This window comes from Amblyomma mixtum, chromosome 2 (assembly GCF_055824585.1).
Source record: "Amblyomma mixtum isolate Tamu chromosome 2, ASM5582458v1, whole genome shotgun sequence".
Taxonomy (NCBI): Eukaryota; Metazoa; Arthropoda; class Arachnida; order Ixodida; family Ixodidae; genus Amblyomma; species Amblyomma mixtum.
The window spans coordinates 113429782-113448845 of record NC_143013.1 but is presented as its reverse complement, the minus strand read 5'-3'; the positions used below and the strand labels follow the sequence as shown (position 1 = coordinate 113448845).

General features: G+C 46.3%; 1 protein-coding gene across 1 annotated transcript in view; it reads left to right on the top strand.

Moving 5' to 3' along the window:
* Positions 1 to 19064, top strand: part of LOC149360623 (complement component receptor 1-like protein) — an 87580-nt gene that overhangs the window by 26883 nt on the left and 41633 nt on the right. The window contains exons 3-7 of the mRNA XM_089572415.1: positions 8180 to 8365; positions 8897 to 9073; positions 12288 to 12488; positions 15682 to 15870; positions 16295 to 16483. Of these exons, the coding sequence (XP_089428541.1) occupies positions 8180 to 8365; positions 8897 to 9073; positions 12288 to 12488; positions 15682 to 15870; positions 16295 to 16483 (942 nt within the window). The remainder of the gene's footprint in view (positions 1 to 8179; positions 8366 to 8896; positions 9074 to 12287; positions 12489 to 15681; positions 15871 to 16294; positions 16484 to 19064) is intronic.

Below are 19064 nucleotides of genomic sequence, written 5' to 3'. Positions count from 1 at the left end.
AGGAGGAAAACCCCGCGGAGCGCCTAGCATGTGTGCGTGTGCTCTCTCTCTCCTCCACCACTGCTCACCGCCACGGCGTGCGCCGAGGGAATCAGTCATGCACAAAGATTAATCTGGAACATCCGAGTTGCTTCTACAGCTGGCGGGGGGAAGAGGGGGAAGCCTTGCGTGCGCTAAGACACGTCCCCCTCCTCTGCACCCGGACGTCGGCGAAGGCGCCACGCCAAGAACACGCTCGAAACTTCGAGATGCGACCGCCGTACTCTGACCAATGGGGACACGCGGCCGGTGAGAAGAGGGAAGGGAGACAGCACTGCCGACGCTGAGTGTATGTGCGCGTCTACTCTGGCGCGTAGAACAAACAGACGAGGAAGCGAGCCTATAAAAGAAGGCGTTGACCGCTATCAGTCAGTCCGGACCGCCATTTAAGCTTCATCGATGCGCGCCCGTTCGACTCCCGGGAAAACACCACTCGGCCAGCATCGGACCAACGAGGCAACGTTCGCCAGTCTGCGGGACGGCATCTTCGTGGAACTCTGGTCGTCGGACTGCCGCAGTGCCCGGTGAACAAATTGTGTTTTGTTTGTTTGCCTCTCTCTTGTTTTAGTGCACTTTAGGTGTAATATTTCCTTTGAATTGTATTCTCTCTCGAGTTTAACTTTGCACGAGTTGCATTGTTCTGTTGATCACTTTGTATGTGTCTGTACTAGTGATTTTGTAATCCTCTGTATCGTCTCATCGCTGTATAAACCTTGTTTTGTTTTGTGAACCTTTGGCTCCGACCCATTCTCTGGCTTGCGACCAGCGAAAGCTGGGCACCGAACGCCCAAAAACCTCTTGTCACTTGGTGGCTGGTCTCCGCTGAGTTTGCCACGCTGAGTCGAGGGCATCTCCTTGAGTCCGAGACAGTTACCCCCACACGCTCTAAGGGTGTCTGGGAACTTCCCACGTAAGTGTGCGCGAAGTCTGGGTGACAGCGGGACGGCATCGTCGTGGAACTCTGGTCGTCGGACTGCCGCAGTGCCCGGTGAAAAAATTGTGTTTTGTTTATTTCCCTCTCTCTCATGTGTTAGTGCACTATAGGTGCAATATTGCCTTTGTATTGTATTCTCTCTCGAGTTTAACTTTGCACGAGTTGCATTGTTCTGTTAATCACTTTGTATGTGTTTGTACTAGTGATTGTGAAATCCTCTGTATCGTCTCATCGCTGTGTAAACCTTGTTTTGTTTTGTAAACCTTTGGCTCCGACCCATTCTCTGGCTTGCGACCAGCGAAAGCTGGGCACCGAACGCCCAAAAACATCTTGTCACTTGGTAGCTGGTCTCCGCTGAGTTTGCCACGCTGAGTCGAGGACATCCCCTTTGAATCCGAGACCGCTACCCCCACACGCTCTAAAGGTGTCTAGGAGCTTCACGCGTAAAAGTGCGCGAAGTGTGGGTGACACCGTCTGCATGAGCCGCGTGTATTAGTTCACGAGGTGGGCCTCCCGCAGCTCCTGGTAGGATTTTAGCACCTCCAATGCCTTGAGTTAGGCATTAAAGGTAGCCACTGGGAGATCCAGGGCTCGCTTAGTTGCCTTGCGGATGATGGCGTCTATTCGCGCCTCGTCTTGCTTAGTAGTGCGGAGATATGGCATGGCGTAGAGGATCCGGCTAGTCACTTAAGGCATAGACTAGCCAAAGCGCGTCTCTGCCCCGCAGACCACCCCGCTTGTGGGAAACGCGGCGGATCATGCGCCTTACCTGTTCGCCTACTCTTGAGTTTCACAATGGTGGAGTCCGGTCTGAGTCTGTGGTCAATGAAATGGCCCAGAATACGGAGCTCCTCCACCTCTCTAATAGCACCTCCTGACAGAGAGATGTGTATTGCTGTCCTATCCTCTGGGTTCGCTCTGACATGAAGGAGCTCTGATTTCGCTGGAGCACATTGGAGCGCACAGTCAATAGCATACGCATCGAATATGGAAGCGGCCTGCTGAAGGCGGTCCTCCATGTCCCCAAGGCTCCACTCAGTGGTCCAAATTGTAATGTCATCTCCATATAACGCGTGTTGAATGCCTTCCACCCGGGCCAGTTGGCTTGGGAGGCGCATCATAGCTATGTTGAACAGGAGCGGTGATAACACCGCTCCCTGAGGGGTACCCCGTGTTCCCATCATGTAAGGGCCGTATTTTTCGCCCTTAATCCGAAGAAAGGCCTGGCGATTAGTCAAGAAATCTCTTACATACGCGTAGGCCCTATCCCCACAATAGGTAGAACTCAAGTTGGCCAGGATGCTTCCGTGTTTAGGATTGCCGAAAGCCCCTTTCAGATCAAGGGCGAGGATGGCTTTGTTATTGTGTTGCATAGTTGTGGGTCGTATTACATCCCTGTGCAGCTGGAGAGGGACGTCGTGTGCAGTCATGTGGGGGCGAAACCCGAACATGGTGACTGCAAAGAAGCCCTTACTCTCCAGGTATGGAGAGAGGCGATCCCGTACCATTGTCTCCATAAGCTTGCCCGCACATAAGGTCAGTGATATGGGCCTCAGGTTGACCGTATTCGCGGCCTTACCTGTTTTAGGGATAAACGTCACAAGTGAAGTTTTCCACTCTGGAGGGAGTGGACGCCCGCCCCAGATCTGGTTGATGCATGCTAATAAATGGAGGTAGGCTAAGTCCGGTAGGTTCGCCAACAGGTTCACTGTTATGTGATCCCGTCCCGGAGCCGCACCCCGGCGCATTTTCGCCAAGGCCGCCTTAAGGTCGTGCAACTCAAAAGGGGCATCAAGTGTTTCATTAGGCCTGCCAGAGTACATCTACTCAGGCCCAGGCGGGAGTGCGTTTCGTTGAAGAAGCGGCGGAGCCGCGTTCGTATCAGCGGGCTACGTAGGTCCAGTCCGTGGGTATATAATCTTGAGGGGCTAGATCCTCCCCCTCCACGGTGACGATGTTCATGCTTGGCGAAGCACTGGGCTCGGCTGCGCAGCGGAGCCTATGGCCAGCAGCGGTAGGCTTAGCGAGGCTGGCGCTGTGCTCAGTGGAAACAAGTGCCCATGCAGGTAACGAAAACGGAGTGCTGGTCCCGAAAATGGGCTGGGCATGTGCCGGGCGCCTTCATAAACTTCGGGAGAGACAGTAAAATTCGGCGGAAGGTGAAACGTCGGTCAAAATAGAAAAAATTGCCGGAGCCCAAAGCCGTTGGGGTTAGGAGCTCACTGATTCCCAGAACGCCTGTCGCTTCCGTAAGGGATTAATTCACAGGTCAGGGTTGTCATTGCTGACTAAGCATCCACCCAACCAAGCCTCAGTCATCTGGTATCTGGTTTCCCGGTCACCTGGAACTACCAGGAGGAAACGAAGCCGCTCACAGGCATGCCCGAGCTCTTCTATACCGGGCGTCTTCCCCTGATGACCATGAAGTGTGCCGCGACCTTATGGGTTTAGCAGTGAATGCTGACAATCTCGCGCCATACAGAACAGCCAGAAAGCAGTACCCTGGTCATTTAGGAAATTTCCATACACATAAAACTAAAAGAATTAGAACTAATTACGGTAAACAGGATATTGATTATGAAGTACTACAGATACTTAACCGCCATGGACGCTACATTGATTTTACGCTAGCATTTAAGTCATTCAAATCAACTTATAAAGAATTTTTACAGATCACTGATGATAATTTATACATATAGGTACCCGTAAGGCATATGCAAACCTTTGGTTTGTGTAAATTTTCCCCGGTTTTCTGTCAGTGTCATCCATCACAAACGCTAATTCATGGTCTTCACTAAGATGTGTTGTCGCGAAACCTAACTTTTTGTGTTGTTTCACCGCGGAAGTTTGTTTAATCTATAACCATCATTCTGTGTTTATATGTATTTTATATTCTTCTGTCATTATGTATACCGTTTCAACCGGAGGAAAACCTGTATATGTATTGAAGCTGCCCACTGCGAATTTCAGACGGGAGACGAGGTCTTGTCAGGCTCCATGCCTTTTGCTTTGTCTTCCACTTTCAGTTGAAAGAAAATAAAATGTTTCTCTCTCTCTCTCTCTCAACACCACATAAATCCCTGAATAAGTTAGAAGAGAACACATTTAGGAGACTACAAACCAACTCGTAGCCAACGCCAGCTAAATTACACCAGTGGTACCTACACTATACTCTCCGCAGTGCCCACACAGTGGAGAGGTAGCTAACCTCTACCACATGGTGTGGGCATGCCAATTCAATCCCTTAGGTGACCCCTTTCCAAACCCCTCAGAGAAGCAGTGGGAGGCTATTCTGCTCAGCGATGATCCTGACCGTCAGCACTGGCTGGTGGGGAGGGCCAGCGCAGCAGCAATAGACAGTGGATTACCGGACTAGGCGGCCCACCCACATGCTCTAAGAATATTGAGTAAATAAAGATGTTTTCAATCAATCAATGACCGGAGCCCATACGCACACGCATCTGCACACCAGGCCAGGAACGCCGACTCCTCGATTTGTTGGAAAAAGAAACCCCTCAACCGACGCCAACACTGCACAGGCAGCGACGCTGTGATCGGCAGCGCGGCTGTAGTCAGAAGCGGTTGCTGGCTTCTGTGACAGATATAACCTGTAGTTTTTTTGCTCATAGCGTTTTAACACTATCTTTATTGCTCAAAACTTCTTGTTTAATATAACGAACGCATCATGGCTAACGGCACTGTCATTATTCCTATTGCACGCTGCCTAGGAGTCGCCCGAACCCCGCCGTAAGGGAAGGGAGGAAGGTGGGAGTGAAAGAAAAGAGAGAGAAAGAGGTGGCGTAATGAAGTAATCGAAAATTGTATTTCTGTAAAGGAAGTTGCAGTAACTCTCTCAAACATCTCGGTGGACACCCGCATTCCCAATTATAGGTTGCCGGTTCTAATTCCTGCTGCAAGCTCTTTAACTTAACTAGTAAGTTTATGCTGCTCGAAACGCTGAATGGTATTGCAGTATCTGGAACATTCTGAGACAAACAGTTGGCATGACAGACTTTTTTTTAGACGCGCGGTGCCGGCCACTGAAACTACGACGTCAACGGATTTTCGACCTAACGAGCTGTATACGCTGGTGCGTAAACGACTATGTGTAGGATACTGAATAGAGCACCATAGAACTACACAGAGAAGAGGTCGCGCTCATATTCTCAACCACAACATATCGCATTAACAGCCGTCGCTGAATGTCGCGTTGACACGTGGTTACCGTCATGACATTTGTTGTTTTTTAACCTTAACCCAAGAGAACGAGAAATGCGGGCTGTTAGGCATCACACGCGATCGTATATGCAGATGAGCAGTGGAAGTAGATCAAAACATGGCCGGGCATTCACGCGTGCTTTACATCATGGTGCAGGGACGCGAGAGTGTAAAAGCAACTGGTTGAAGTAGAAGCGTGTCAAGTTTGTTCGGCTGTGTGCTTCAATCCCCCCATTAGGCTTAGAAACTTGCAGGGGCACCCGGCGAACGCGGTAGCCGCATTTCCGTACGGACGAAAGCCTGCATGACAAGTTTTGCATACGACAGGACGTCCTGGTAGTCAATACAATAGATAGTTGAAACCTTGTAGACTAATCCAAGCTACCACCCGAAAGACTTGTTTATTAATGCTTCTGAGATTTTTCGCTCAGGGCCAACGCCGCCGACGACGACACCGGCTTTTCTGCGACACGGGGCCCTTAACTCTGTCGCGTTAAAATTAACGCAAACAAAATTAGTGGTTTTTCAATCATAGGGAAACGAAGTTCATTGTAGGACAGCATAGTTTTCTGATCTGCAATGAGTGACGTTTTAGATTATGTTAGTGGCATATACGTTGATTTCTCACAGGGATTCCACCACATATACCTCAGACTTACTCTTGAAAAACTTGAACGGTATGGATTAAGGGGCCTGTCATACGATATGATAAAATCATGTCCAGCGGACAAAAGTCAGTTTGTCTGTTTCAATGTCTTGAGTTCATAGCAATCAACATAGCCTCAGATGTTCTACAAGGAAGCATTATTGGCCCACTTTTTAGCCGCTACGTTGCTGATAATGCTTGCATTACGGAACAGGTAAAATTCATTATGTATGCTAATGATTTAGGAATATTACACCATCTGCTTCACCAGCCTTATTAATTAGTAATACAAATGATTTTCCGTTTAGGTTCCGTGACTGGTCAAAAGAAAGTCCTGTAGAAGTTAATGCTATTAAATAAAAGTTCTTATTCTCCCACTGGAGGTACGCGGATATGGTGTAATTTTAGTTTAGCTTGTAACTCTGCATGTATTAAAATTGTAAGTAGCTTTAAGACTCTTGGAGTTTGAATTTCTGACGCATTTTAGTGGCGTGACATGTAAATTTTCTCCTTGCAAACTTTAGTCACGGAGTACGATTCATTCAGTATTTTGGAACATGCTATATCAAATATGTTCCAAAACAGTGTTTTATCGCCCTTGTTGGTTTTGTTCACTGTATTTTTGATGCCCATTTTATTGCCTTTTTCTGCTTTTGTTTTCTTACCCCTGCTGAAAAAAAGTTCTATGATGCAATAACCTCATAGATCATTCATCATAGAATATCATACAATCTGTATGACATATCATAAAATCTGTATGATTATCGTACGAATTGTATGATATATCATACAAATTGTATGATATGTCATACAGATTGTATGATATTCTATGATGAATGATCTATGAGGTTATTGCATCATAGAACTTTTTTTCAGCAGGGACACTTGTAACGTCTTTTCTGGTCTCAATCGGTTGCTGTGTTGGCCTTAATTCGGAGGGATCAGAGTTTCTCAAGCATCAAATGTAGGCCTTTCCCCTCCGCGACCTTTTATTACTTCTTGAAAAAAAAATACATATGGGCATTTTAACCAGACACAACTTAGATGTTCTCAGTAATCGTTTATGGCCAGCTCTTACAAGCCAATTTTCCTGTATACCTTTTTCAAACGGGGAGAGAACAGCTCACTGATGAAAAATCTTTATCTCTGACTCCATGCCTAATTTGTATTCAGGCATGGGCAGTTATTAAGAGCTTCCGTGAATCGTCGGGGAAGCCAAATCCGTAGCAGTGGGTGGTGCTTTGGCTGTTTGCTTTAGCAAATTTGATTTTAGCTCCAACTGAAACTAAATTTTCTAAAGTTTCCGTTCAAAAATTGATTTAGACTTTAAGAACTACAAATCCAATATCTCATTCAGAATTTTTAAAACTAAATTTTTAATTTAGAAATGTGATGTTTAAAAATAATTTAATTTCAGAATTTAAATTTAGAATATAATGCCATTTGAACCTAAAAAAATTTTATTATTGAAGATTTAAAAGCATAATATTTGATCTAAACTTCAATCCATTTTAAGATAAAAGATTTAAATTCCACACTATATTGTAAAAATATCAAGTGCAAAAATTTCAGTAAAGAAATTCTTATTGGAGAGAAGCGTTGCTTTTTGCACTTGCCCAACTTATTATGACGTCAGCGAACATTCTCGCTGTTCACGACGACAACCAGTGCTTGAAGGCAACGCTGACGTCAACAGGAGTGTTATAGTTCAGGTTAGTCGGTCGACCACAACAGGACGGTGCACTTGAGTGCTGGCGCTGACTGACAGCGAATCCGCCTACATAAAATCACTTCTCAATGACTTTTAGCACTGAGCTCTCGTCTTTCGAGTTCAATTTCATAATTACTATGACCGTGGGGCTATTTAAAGTAGAAAAAAAACGCTTAGCCCAAAGGTTGTCGTCTCTGCCTTTAAAAGCTGACTTACGGTATTTTGCAAGTCGTTAAGTCAGCCCAATGCCGGCTCTCGTTATATGCTTTAACTCAGCCCCAGGCTAGTCTATTCACATTTAGTATTACTTTTCTGTGTATAAGTATCGTCAGTAAGCAGTTCTTTATGGATATTGTCCAGGAATATTACTCGTTTCTATTCCACACCGGGCTTAGGTAATGACGCTAAACCTGTGTGCATTTCTCCTCATTCACCTACTTTCTCGTAACCTACGAAGCGTGTATGTTATGATTGGTTTTTTCTGCACAGCCATGCTGGGCAGCAGATCAGCTCGCCGTTCCCTTTGCTCAATTTGCTTACGCAATCTGCAAGAAAAATTCAGTCAAAAATTGGACGACAAGCGATGTATTTCCCGGATTAGTTAATCCCAATTGTCTCGCACTTCCTCCAGTGACGCCCTGCTCCGTCCCACCGCCGGAAATTGCCAACGCCAGCTACGTGGAGGTGAAAGAGTGGCGTATCGCCCTGTACCGCTGCCATGATGGATTCTGGTTGAATGGGACCAGCCACCTGATCTGTCGTCCTTCCACCATCGGCAAAGACACCTGGCTGCCCGACCCGGGTCCTGAATGTCTTGGTGAGTCCGAACCAATAAGAAATAGTAACTGTGATGCTGAATTGCTCATATGGTTTCCAATGCGGATTTCCTCGATTTCTGCGAGGCACGTGCCACTTGCTGTGGAACAAAATTTGGCCATGCTTTCAAAACACCTGACAAACATTATCTAAGTGTTGTGTAACTGACAGCATTTACTGGAAGTGGAGCCTTCATTACTACGTTTCCCTGAGGCCTGATACAGCCCAAATACATTTTAAAATCTAAAATTCCTGCGATCGTAAACAGCCCAGCTCCACGAGGCCAGCAGTGTGTAGAGACAATCACGGTTTATCCATCTATTCTTAATTAAGCTGTCGCATATTTTTTCTAGTGGACAGTATCGGAATCTTCAATATTCAATATTGAATATGTAATATTCAATAACATATAATATATTTTATATATAACATATAACATATAAAGTTTAATATATAATATTCAATATCGAATAGTTACTTCACATTCTCTGAAGCAGGCGTTTACTATCGTTTTCATCCTGTATTCGTATAGAGCAACAGGACTGTCCGCAGATAGACGTGAAGCACGGCGGCTACGACGGCGATTGTTGCGTGCCGGGTGACAACGTCACCTTCTACTGCGATGATGAACGCTTCTACCTGTTGGGAGCGGAAGAAGCTACATGTCAAGGAAACGGCGCCTGGAGTGCGCCAATACCCACGTGTAAAGGTTAGTTGGATTTTCATGTATCATCAAGGTTTTTCATGGTTTATGGGGATTAACGTCGCAAGGCGACTCAAGCTATGAAGCTATGAGGGACGCCGCAGTGGAGGGCTCTGGATACTTTCAACAAGCTAGGGTTCTGCAACGTGCACTGACACCACACAGTCTATGGGCCTCTACTATTTTCCGTACATCGAAACGAAACCGACGCGGCCGGGATCCAACCCGCGTCTTTCGGGTCAGCAGCCGAGCACTGCAACCACGGAGCCACTACGGCGGCGTCATCAAGACCTCTTGACATTACGGGTGGAGTCACACACAGAAACTTTACAAGAGAACAATTATACAGAGTTGCATGTATAATGCCAAATTCTCCACGTTAGAGCAGTCGCCGGCGACGGCGAAAGCCCCGGTACGTCCGTTCCAATCTTCTGGAGAAATGTCGCTTGTGTTAGGATGGGCTGCTCATGTCCTGTCCTTCTCTTTGGCAGTGTTTGGAGTTGCAAATGGTCACGACGTTTCTCGACTTGCGAAGTCAGCAAATATGGGGCTAGTAATGCAATAGAACATTGTTAAAAAAAGCCGAAAGGACATTGTGATCTTTTCCTCATAGGCGTTCCATTGTTACAGCATAGATGACAAACTGATGTGCAGATCGAAGAGAATTTATGTTGTGTTCAGTGTTCCACCATTTGTCAGCCTCGCCAACAGGCGCCAATTTGTTCCCCAAACTTTACTGGCTTCAGCGCCCAGAAAACGAGTATTGGAGCAGTAGTGTTTTCAATGACAAGGTGGGGCCTATAAAGAATATTTAGCCGCGTTGCCAAGCAGACACGCGGCGGCGACTTTGATGCAAGCAGGCGTTTTCTATGGCTTTGTGCGCATGGTACTTTGACCCGGGCTCACGACAGGCGGTCTGCATCGGTGTGCTAGCTTCGAGACTTGTAGACAAGTGTGATATCTGAACCGTGAGACCTACTGATCCTAATGCGTGGATCATAGTGCAGATTGGGCCGGAGAGTAGTGGCTCTACAGGAGCCACAGGGAGCGCGTGTCTGCCTAGGATAAAAAGTACTTATAAGGAATACCTCGTTAGGAGTCGTGCAGTTAGATGGATACCTGGATCTCATGGAGAAAAAGACAGGGAAGGAATGCATGTGGTAGAAGTTTGACAAGCTAGCACATTTAGTAAAAACCTATCGCTGGATTTCCCAATTTAAGCATCGAGCGTTACTGCTGTACAAAACTGAGAGTACTTTTAATGCGATCTAACCGGGGACGAACACAAGCGACACCTAAAGCTGTGGGGTATTACGCACCAAAGTACAAACAGACTGCAATAACTTCAGATTTTTATTTATTTATTTAAAGCAATAATGCTCGCCGAAGCCCAAGCAGGAGGAGCGTACATAAAAAATGAACAGTTTTAAAGCAAGGATATATAAAACAAAACCAAAAAATTCGCTGCACAGGAAATGGAATATCGTAGGAGTCAAATTATGCTCCAGGAGAGATACTGGGGTACTTTCTATCATTGAATAAAAAGCGAGAAGTACAGAATTAGAGGCATGATATTCTGCAAAACAGCAAAAGTTCTGCAATCAAGCACAGACAATAATATACAGGCGTGAAATACATGCACAAAAATAATGAAAGGCAAAAATGTTTTGACTGTTAATCCCATCAGTTTAGCATATGTGTCTCAAACATACTCAAAGATAAAACACAGTTGTAGGGTAAATTTTTCCAATGAGTTACACTTTCAGAAAAAAAGGGAATGTTGGAATCCGTTTATCCTTCCGAAGTAAGGCGTAGAAGGAAGCGGCTGAATATATCGTGTATGCCTTGTAGTGAGCGGCGTTCAATATAGGTTGGGCTATAGAGCTGATTTACGGTTTAATAAGGGGTCCGAAGTTTTAGGCGTATCAACTCGCATCTTGGGGTTTTAATTCGGTTGGATGCCATTACAGCAGATACAGAAACTGTGCGTCTGTATAGTGAAGGTATGAAGCGAACGGCTCGGCGCTGAATTCTTTCTGATGTCAGTATAGTTTATATTGAAGAGGTCCGAGATGATACAAGCATATTCTAATTTAGGCCGTATCAGAGTACAGGCTAGGTAGCTAACTTGAGATGTCGCCTCTTTAAGCTTATGACGTAGCAAGCACAGCGACTTCTGGTCGCCCAGGCGGTCGACATGCTCGGCCTGTAAATTTTGGCCGAATAAAGGTCTTCTACTACTACTACTAGGAAGCAGTTGTCGGAAGGCTGAAGAGGCGATCTTGTTAATAAGTGCATTCCATGTTTTGATCACTTGCTATGGCCGATAGCAAATATTTGAATTAATGAACCTCAGGGAGATGAGTTTCCTAGATTGTGTCTGTGAACTTAAACGGATGTTTTTTCCTCGACGTTCAAAGACAGATTTGTCGAAGTCTATTGGTCGAAGACTGAGTTCTGAAAATAATACAGTCATCTGCGAACAAATGGATTTTTATGGGTTCATTATTAACTTATGGGGTGTCGTTACAAAATATGAAAAATAAAAGGGGTCCCAAGACGCTTCCCTTGTGTACTCTTGTCGTGACTGGAAGAGTTTGAGAACTCTGATCGTCAATGGTGACATACTGCGTGCGATCGTTTAAGTAAGCAGGAAACCATGAGATTAGAAGTTGAGGAAGTCAAAGTGAGTCTAATATCAGAATATGTTTGTCATGACGCACGCGGTCGAAAGGTTTACTGAAGTCTAGAAATATTAAACAAACCTAACATGTTTTATCAAGAACAAAAGAAACTATTTGTCAAGCGTTGAAAGCTGAGTGACGGTGGAAAATCCTAAATAGCTTGTTCAGTTTGTTCGATGTAGTGAGCTTATTTGTTGTGTGATGCTTGTCTTGGGAACTAGATAACCAAGATTTTGAGGGAGCGCGTTTTTGGGATAACACTATTTTCAAAAGAAAGGTCGGAATTTCAGGGTACTGCCAAATTTTCAGGTCTTAAAATCATTTACTTTGTGTTTTTATTATTCGACTTGAGACCACTTGCTTCTAACCAATCAGAGCGCTCTTTCAACTATGTGTTTCGAGTCGTTTTGATCTTAATTATTTGTCTTCAAGCAACTAAGGTGCTTTTGTGATGAACGGAGTGAAGAGAAATAATTAGGAAATTACAGCTCCATGTACAACTGAGCTTCGATCTTTTTTTTTTGTCGTTCCACCAGACACGTACTGCAGGGATCCAGGAGTGAGCCCGGAAGGGTCTCGCTTCATCGCCCTGAAAAACGAACTCTACGACGGAGAATGCTGCCCTCCAGAGACCACAATCTACTATGCGTGCAACGACGGTTACCATTTGGAAGGCAAGAAAGAAATCCGCTGTGGCCCTGACGCAGCCTGGACTGACAGTCGACCCATGTGCAGACGTGAGTTCCTCCCTGAGGAAAGGACAGCTGAAACGGCAGTTCCGTTTGTTTTTCATAATGCTTGCGTTACATAATTGTCATGGAATATCGGCCATGTGTTGCTCTAACAGGTTAGCATATAAGCTGTGGTTAGGGAGTGGTTACAAAGGGGGAGCTTAAAGAGGAGCAATAGACTGCGGTTGTAGCAAAATGTTTATAAGTTAACAAGAGTAACATTCAAACACGTTGTCAGGCACTTGTTATGAGAGGCGACACACGTCGTTGAAAGGGTGAGTATGAGAAAAAGAGCTAAAAAAACGCCGCAGTTCAATAAATGGGATCAAGGAAAATAACCAGGAATTCACGGGGCGCGTAAACGAGGCTTATAAACGCGAGTTATCAGTGAGTAATTTCGCTGCAAAAGTCGTTCCCGATGTGCTGGAGATGAACCGGTAATTAGACATAGCCTTGCATTGTTATAATTCTCGGATATCACTCTTTCGAAGAAGGCCCGCAAACATCTTTAACAATAGCTTGGGTGGCCCTGGCCGCAAGGCATAACATGTTTGCGCACTCACCTGCTGTTCCATATCGGCAAAATAAATGAAGCTGCGCAACCAAAAACTGTTCCACAAAAGCAAAATAATTGAAGCGCCGTGACTGAAAACAAATTAGAAAGATTGTCTCGTTGGCATTGGGCAGTAACACTTAATATAACAATATACGCTCTATACATTAACAAGCCGCTTGATAAAATATATAGTTTTGAGAACGCCTTGCCCCGAATGAACCTCGAGGCCTGTTTTTGTTTTGAGAAAGCTGAAAACAATACGTTGCTCGAAATTCCAGGAAAAGCTCCAAGATTTGCTCTGAAAAGAAGACGCTGCACGTCCTTTGAAAAGGACGATCTGCAGACAGAGATAAGTTTTGATGCGGATTTGTAATTCCGGTTCCCAGATACCTTACTGCCAGGAATTGATGCTCGCTTGTGGGGAGCACAATTCGCTATATCGCGCGCTTGAGCTGCAAAGCGTTCCATGGTGCCGATCTGCACCGCACCTCTCACAAGAGCCTGAGATTAATCTCACAGCACTTCCAGGTAGATATCACGCTGCAGAACCGGGCGGCCTACGCTCTGAGCGATTTTTCGTACTCTGGGAGTAACGAGAACAGTAAGCCACGGGATTTGCATTCTCTTAAGCCTCCGGAGAAGTTCTTTGTGACACAATAATCTTAGCGCGGGAACAACTGAGGACAAAGAAGAGAAGGGACAAGCGCTAATGTTTAACACAGCGGATTTATTGCAGACCAGGAGCATATATACACAACTGATACAACCAATAGAAAGATGAAAACACGAAACAAAATGGCACATGCCGTCATGCTATATTCTTGATAATGCCACAGACGGCTTGCTCCGCATTGATCTCCTGCCCGTGCTATCTCACACACTTAATTGATTTCTCTAATCAAGTCATTATGGTGCCGATACAAAATGGCGGTCCTATCGAACAGGGGGTGGCAAAGTGGTTCTGCATCACATTTTTTCCAATAGGCCGCCCGATGGCTGTCTACATTTGTAATTCTATTGTTGTGCTCTAAGAGGCGCACATTCAAACACCTGCCCGTTTGCTCTACATAGTGCCTACCACAAGAAAGTGGAGCTTTGTATACCACTACCTTCCAGCATGGAACGTGGGCATTTCTGTGCTTAATTCTACACTGAGGATTCCGCGCTCCGGTAGGACAGATCTTTTTGCGCACACGCTCAAAATCTTTCTAGGGGCCGTGAATCCTACTTTTACACCAGAGCGGAGGAGAGAAGGAAAATGGAAGGAAACAGAAAGAAAGGTAGCCGTGATTCCCTACCTCCATAAGGTCACTGACAATCTAAGGAAGGTAGCGCATCGTAAAACAAAAAATCTAAATAGCTTTTGTGTGTGTGGAAGAAGAGCTGCTCTGCCCGAACGAGGAATCCTCAGTGCAGGATTAAGCACAGAAATGCCCACGTTCCTTGCAGGAACGGAGTGGTATACAAAATTACTTATCTGGATATACATCTTGACGGACGGATGCACGGATGGATGGATGGATGGATGGATGGATGGATGGATGGATGGATGGAAGGATGGATGGATGGATGGATGGATGGATGGATGGATGGATGGAATGGAATGGAATGGAATGGAATGGACGGACGGACGGACGGACTGACGGACTGACGGACTGACGGACGGACGGACGGACGGACGGACGGACGGACGGACGGACGGACGGATGGATGGATGGATGGATGGATGGATGGATGGATGGATGGATGGATGGATGGATGGATGGATGGATGGATGGATGGATGGATGGATGGATGGATGGATGGATGGATGGATGGATGGATGGATGGATGGATGGATGGATGGATGGATGGATGGATGGATGGATGGATGGATGGATGGATGGATGGATGGATGGATGGACGGACGGACGGACGGACGGACGGACGGACGGACGGACGGACGGACGGACGGACGGACGGACGGACGGACGGACGGACGGACGGACGGACGGACGGACGGACGGACGGACGGACGGACGGACGGACGGACGGACGGACGGACGGACGGACGGACGGACGGACGGATGGATGGATGGATGGATGGATGGATGGATGGATGGATGGAATGGAATGGAACGGGCGGGCGGACGGACGGACGGACGGACGGACCTACGGACAAGCGGGCGGGCGGGCGGGCGGGCGGACCGGCGGGCGGATGATAGGAGCATCCCCTTTGAAACGGGGTGGTGGCAATTGCCACCATGCTCAGCTTTTTCCCTATATTTTTGTTACCGCGGTGCATTAAACACTTTAAAAAGGGTCTCTTAGATATATGAGCTTTTTCTGTGTAATATTTTCATGTTATGGAGTGTTTGCTGGTGAATAGGGCGATCGGTTTAGCGGCAGCCTGAAGGTCTAATTCACCCTTCATTCGTTCACTAGATGCACGCAATTTCCTGAGGACGGGCCAGTAGCTTGCTGGGTATTGGTGTTTTGCATTTGTTTCTTGCATATTTGCGAAAGCACGCTTGTTATTTACCTGAAATAGTTGCCGTACGCGCTTTCCTCTTTACACGGAATAATATCCCGCTTTGCTGCAATCTGTCAGAGCAAAACCAAACGTGTTTGTTAGCGTTAATGTCGTGCTTAATTTTGTTCCAGCTCCTGACGCTTGCAGCAATTTTGAAGTGGCGCACGGCCAGGTGTCCGGCGACAATTCAGGGGGCGAATTCTTCAGATGGGGTGACAGGGCTTTTGTTACCTGCAATCGAGGCTTTCGTGTGAACGGAACTGATCAGCTGTACTGCGAGGAGGATGGGCGGTGGGATCACGACATACCCACGTGCGTCGGTGAGTGACCTGTTCTGTCAGTCTACTAGTTGCTGCTGTCATCCTGTGGATCTTTCGGTTTACCACTTGTTCTCTTGCATGAAGTGTAATTGTAATGTTACATGTCGTTTATTTTGCAGCAATATTCGGACATTTAAATCGTCTTTATCGATTACCATCTGCGTTTCGCACTTTGGTCATCATTCTATAGTTTCCAGCACATTCGATGGGCATGTAAACCTGACCGTATAAGCACAGTCCTTGCTTCGACATCTTAGTTACGACATACGAGCCCATCAAATGAGTTTATTCGCTCTCGAGCTCATTTTTCACAAACTCATTTTTTTTATTTCGCTTGATAGAGAGGGAGCTTTTAGCATCGTAATATGCAGGGCTCGAGCATTCCCAATTCACAGGAAGCTGTTTTGTCACGTCCTTTGCACAGAGTACAACTGCACGCGATTCAACCCTGGACCACATCTGCAAGTCGTTGAATTCAGTGCCTTGAACAGGACAGATTTCCCAGAGGGGACCTTCATCAACTTCCGATGCGACGACGGCTACGTACTAGAGGGCGCGTTCAGCTCCGTTTGCCGCAGCGGTGGCTGGCTTGGACGGATGCCCAAATGCGAACGTAAGTGCCACCTTGAGCAGGGTTTAGGAAGAGAAGTTAAAACCGACATAAGGCTCCATAGGGGAAAAGAAAGGGACAACACACAGTGTCAATTATCCACTAGCTCGAGTCATCATCCTTCTGAGTTATAACCTGTGTGTGTTAAGGAGAAATTGTATGCGATAAAAGTAGAATATAGTTTGGAGTACCAGTATTGCACTTAAATTTAGTAATAATTTAAAGTGCCATACATGCTCCAAGGACTGCTTTCGTAAGTCAGCGTTGAATTAAACTTAGAGGAGACTGAATGCGTGATAGAGAAAGCAGTTTTGCAGCATTTGGCCCGTTACAAACTTGTTAGATGTTCTCAGCGCTTAAGTACAAACAAAGCACGAAACCATTCCAATGCTGTTACTCAGGCTCTCTGAGCCACAGGCGACGAGAAATTACAATGGGTGCATATGGAATGATCAATAGGAAAGCTAACAGGAATCTAAACGTCCGTGGCTCCATGCACGCGACATCGCCGCCAAGAAGTCCGGCTAGTTGCAGAAACAATCACGACACTGTCACCTTTGAAAAAGCTTTGTCGTCGCCTCTTTTTCCCTAGACAATACTGTCACGTAGCGGTGACTGCAGTCCGGCGAACAGGAACACAGCCAGAATGTCCTCGAAACGAAACTCTTTATTCGGGCTGACGTGCGCCCGCAAAGAACTGAATCACGAGGACATCGTTCTGTAAACAGAACGAAGACAATTCTCGCTTGAACGAGGCGGGGGTGAAGATTTGCAGCGAATAAGACAGCCTACCTCCTTGTTGTACCTGCAAGTCTGCGCGAAGAAGTTCTTCAGGCCTCACACGACGAGCCCACAGCTGGACATCTCGCGTTTTCTCGCATCCTCCGCATCATTCATGACAAGTATTACTGGCCCCAACCTCTGCCGATGTAACGAAACTCTTTATTCGGGCTGACTTGCGCCCGCAAAGAACTGAATCACTCGGCGGCGGCGCAGCAACAAGCGTGCTCGGCGGTCGTCGAACAGAATGCCCGCCGCTGTCGGCCGTGCTATTTTTAAAGCTGCTAGCGAACATTCGAGATAAAGCTTGGGAAGTTACTAGAAGATTGTGGCACAAAACAGAATCGGTTCCGCCTGGATGCGATCAACCGAGATAAATCTAGGTGCGTCTTGCGTCACAAACGAAGCGATAAAGCGGCGTGCCGGCAGCCTTGAAGCATGAACAAATAAACACAAGGAACGCTACAAAGATTCGCGGCAGTACAAAAGCACAGTAACACCACTTTAGATAGAGAGAGGCATAAATATCGCACTTTTGTAAGCATTTTTAGTACAGGCGTTTTCCCTGCTACCGTTTCGTAAACACCGCAAGTATTTCTTTGGTAGAAGAGGCTGCAGCTTTACTCATGTTTCTACGACTTCCAGCGGAAATTAAGGAAAACACTAACAAATAATATTTCCTGGTAAAATTACTCAAAACATTAGGCCAACTCCATGTTTTTCTGTATGCGCCAAATTCACAGTCACCGCATAAACGCGTACAGATCAACGCGTGGCTTTAGGACGTCTAAAAAGTAACGTGATCGGCCAGCCAGAAATATCAAGACGCATCAACTAGCAGAAAAGCAAGCTCTACAGGGCCAGCCAGCAGGTTAGCACTGTGCTCATGCCAGCACGCTTTGCCATTCATGGTCCTTTTAGTGTCTGAAAGCTTTTACTCTGGCCACTATTCAAACAAACTAAAAATCCAGATTGCAAACAGCTCTTTTAATAATACCTGCCAATAAGGTACAAGACATGCACATGTATCCCGCTCCTTAGTGGTTCTCAGTCAATCGTCCAGCATAGCAGTGCTTGTTGAAAACGCGGAACTTTTTCATAGCACATTCTTGAAGCGAACCTTTCAGGTGCTTGAACACAAAAGCTAATTGTGTTATCAGCCCGAATTTTTGCTGTGAAGAAGGAACATAAAAAGCATGAAACTGAAGCACTGTCATTAACGGAACTCCGCACCTGCATTGCTATCACGAGCTTTATGTCTTTCGGCACGTTAGACTAGTGCAGCATTTATACATACTGAAAAAAAGAAACAGTCACATTTCAACGCAAAATGTACATTCTGTTGCTGCTGTATAGTATATTTACAGTGGTTTTGTTTTTCGTGTCAATTTCGGCACCAAGAATCGCCTTTTCTTTTTGTACAGCAAGCAACGGGATGAGCACTGGCTGTGTAGACATTTATGTAAATGAGATCGCTTTAAGCGTTTTGTTCAGAAGAAAACCCGGCGCCGCGTAATCGGCGGCGGCGTGATGCAACCATATGCCGCGTAGCTGGCGATTCTACCTCTGTACGGCCCTACGTATCCGCTGCCGCTATGCCGCCGCACCCATTCCGATCTGCGCGTTTACTTCGTGCACGCAGAAGCCGCCCTACGGCGACCCGCACTCCATCTGAAGGGAGTGCGCCTGATAGCTAATGGATTAATGCCCATATATGCAGAACTGGTTAAACCGCCGCGGTGGCTCAGCGGTTATGGCGCTCAGCTGCTGACCCGAAAGACGCGGGTTCGATCCCGGCCGCGGC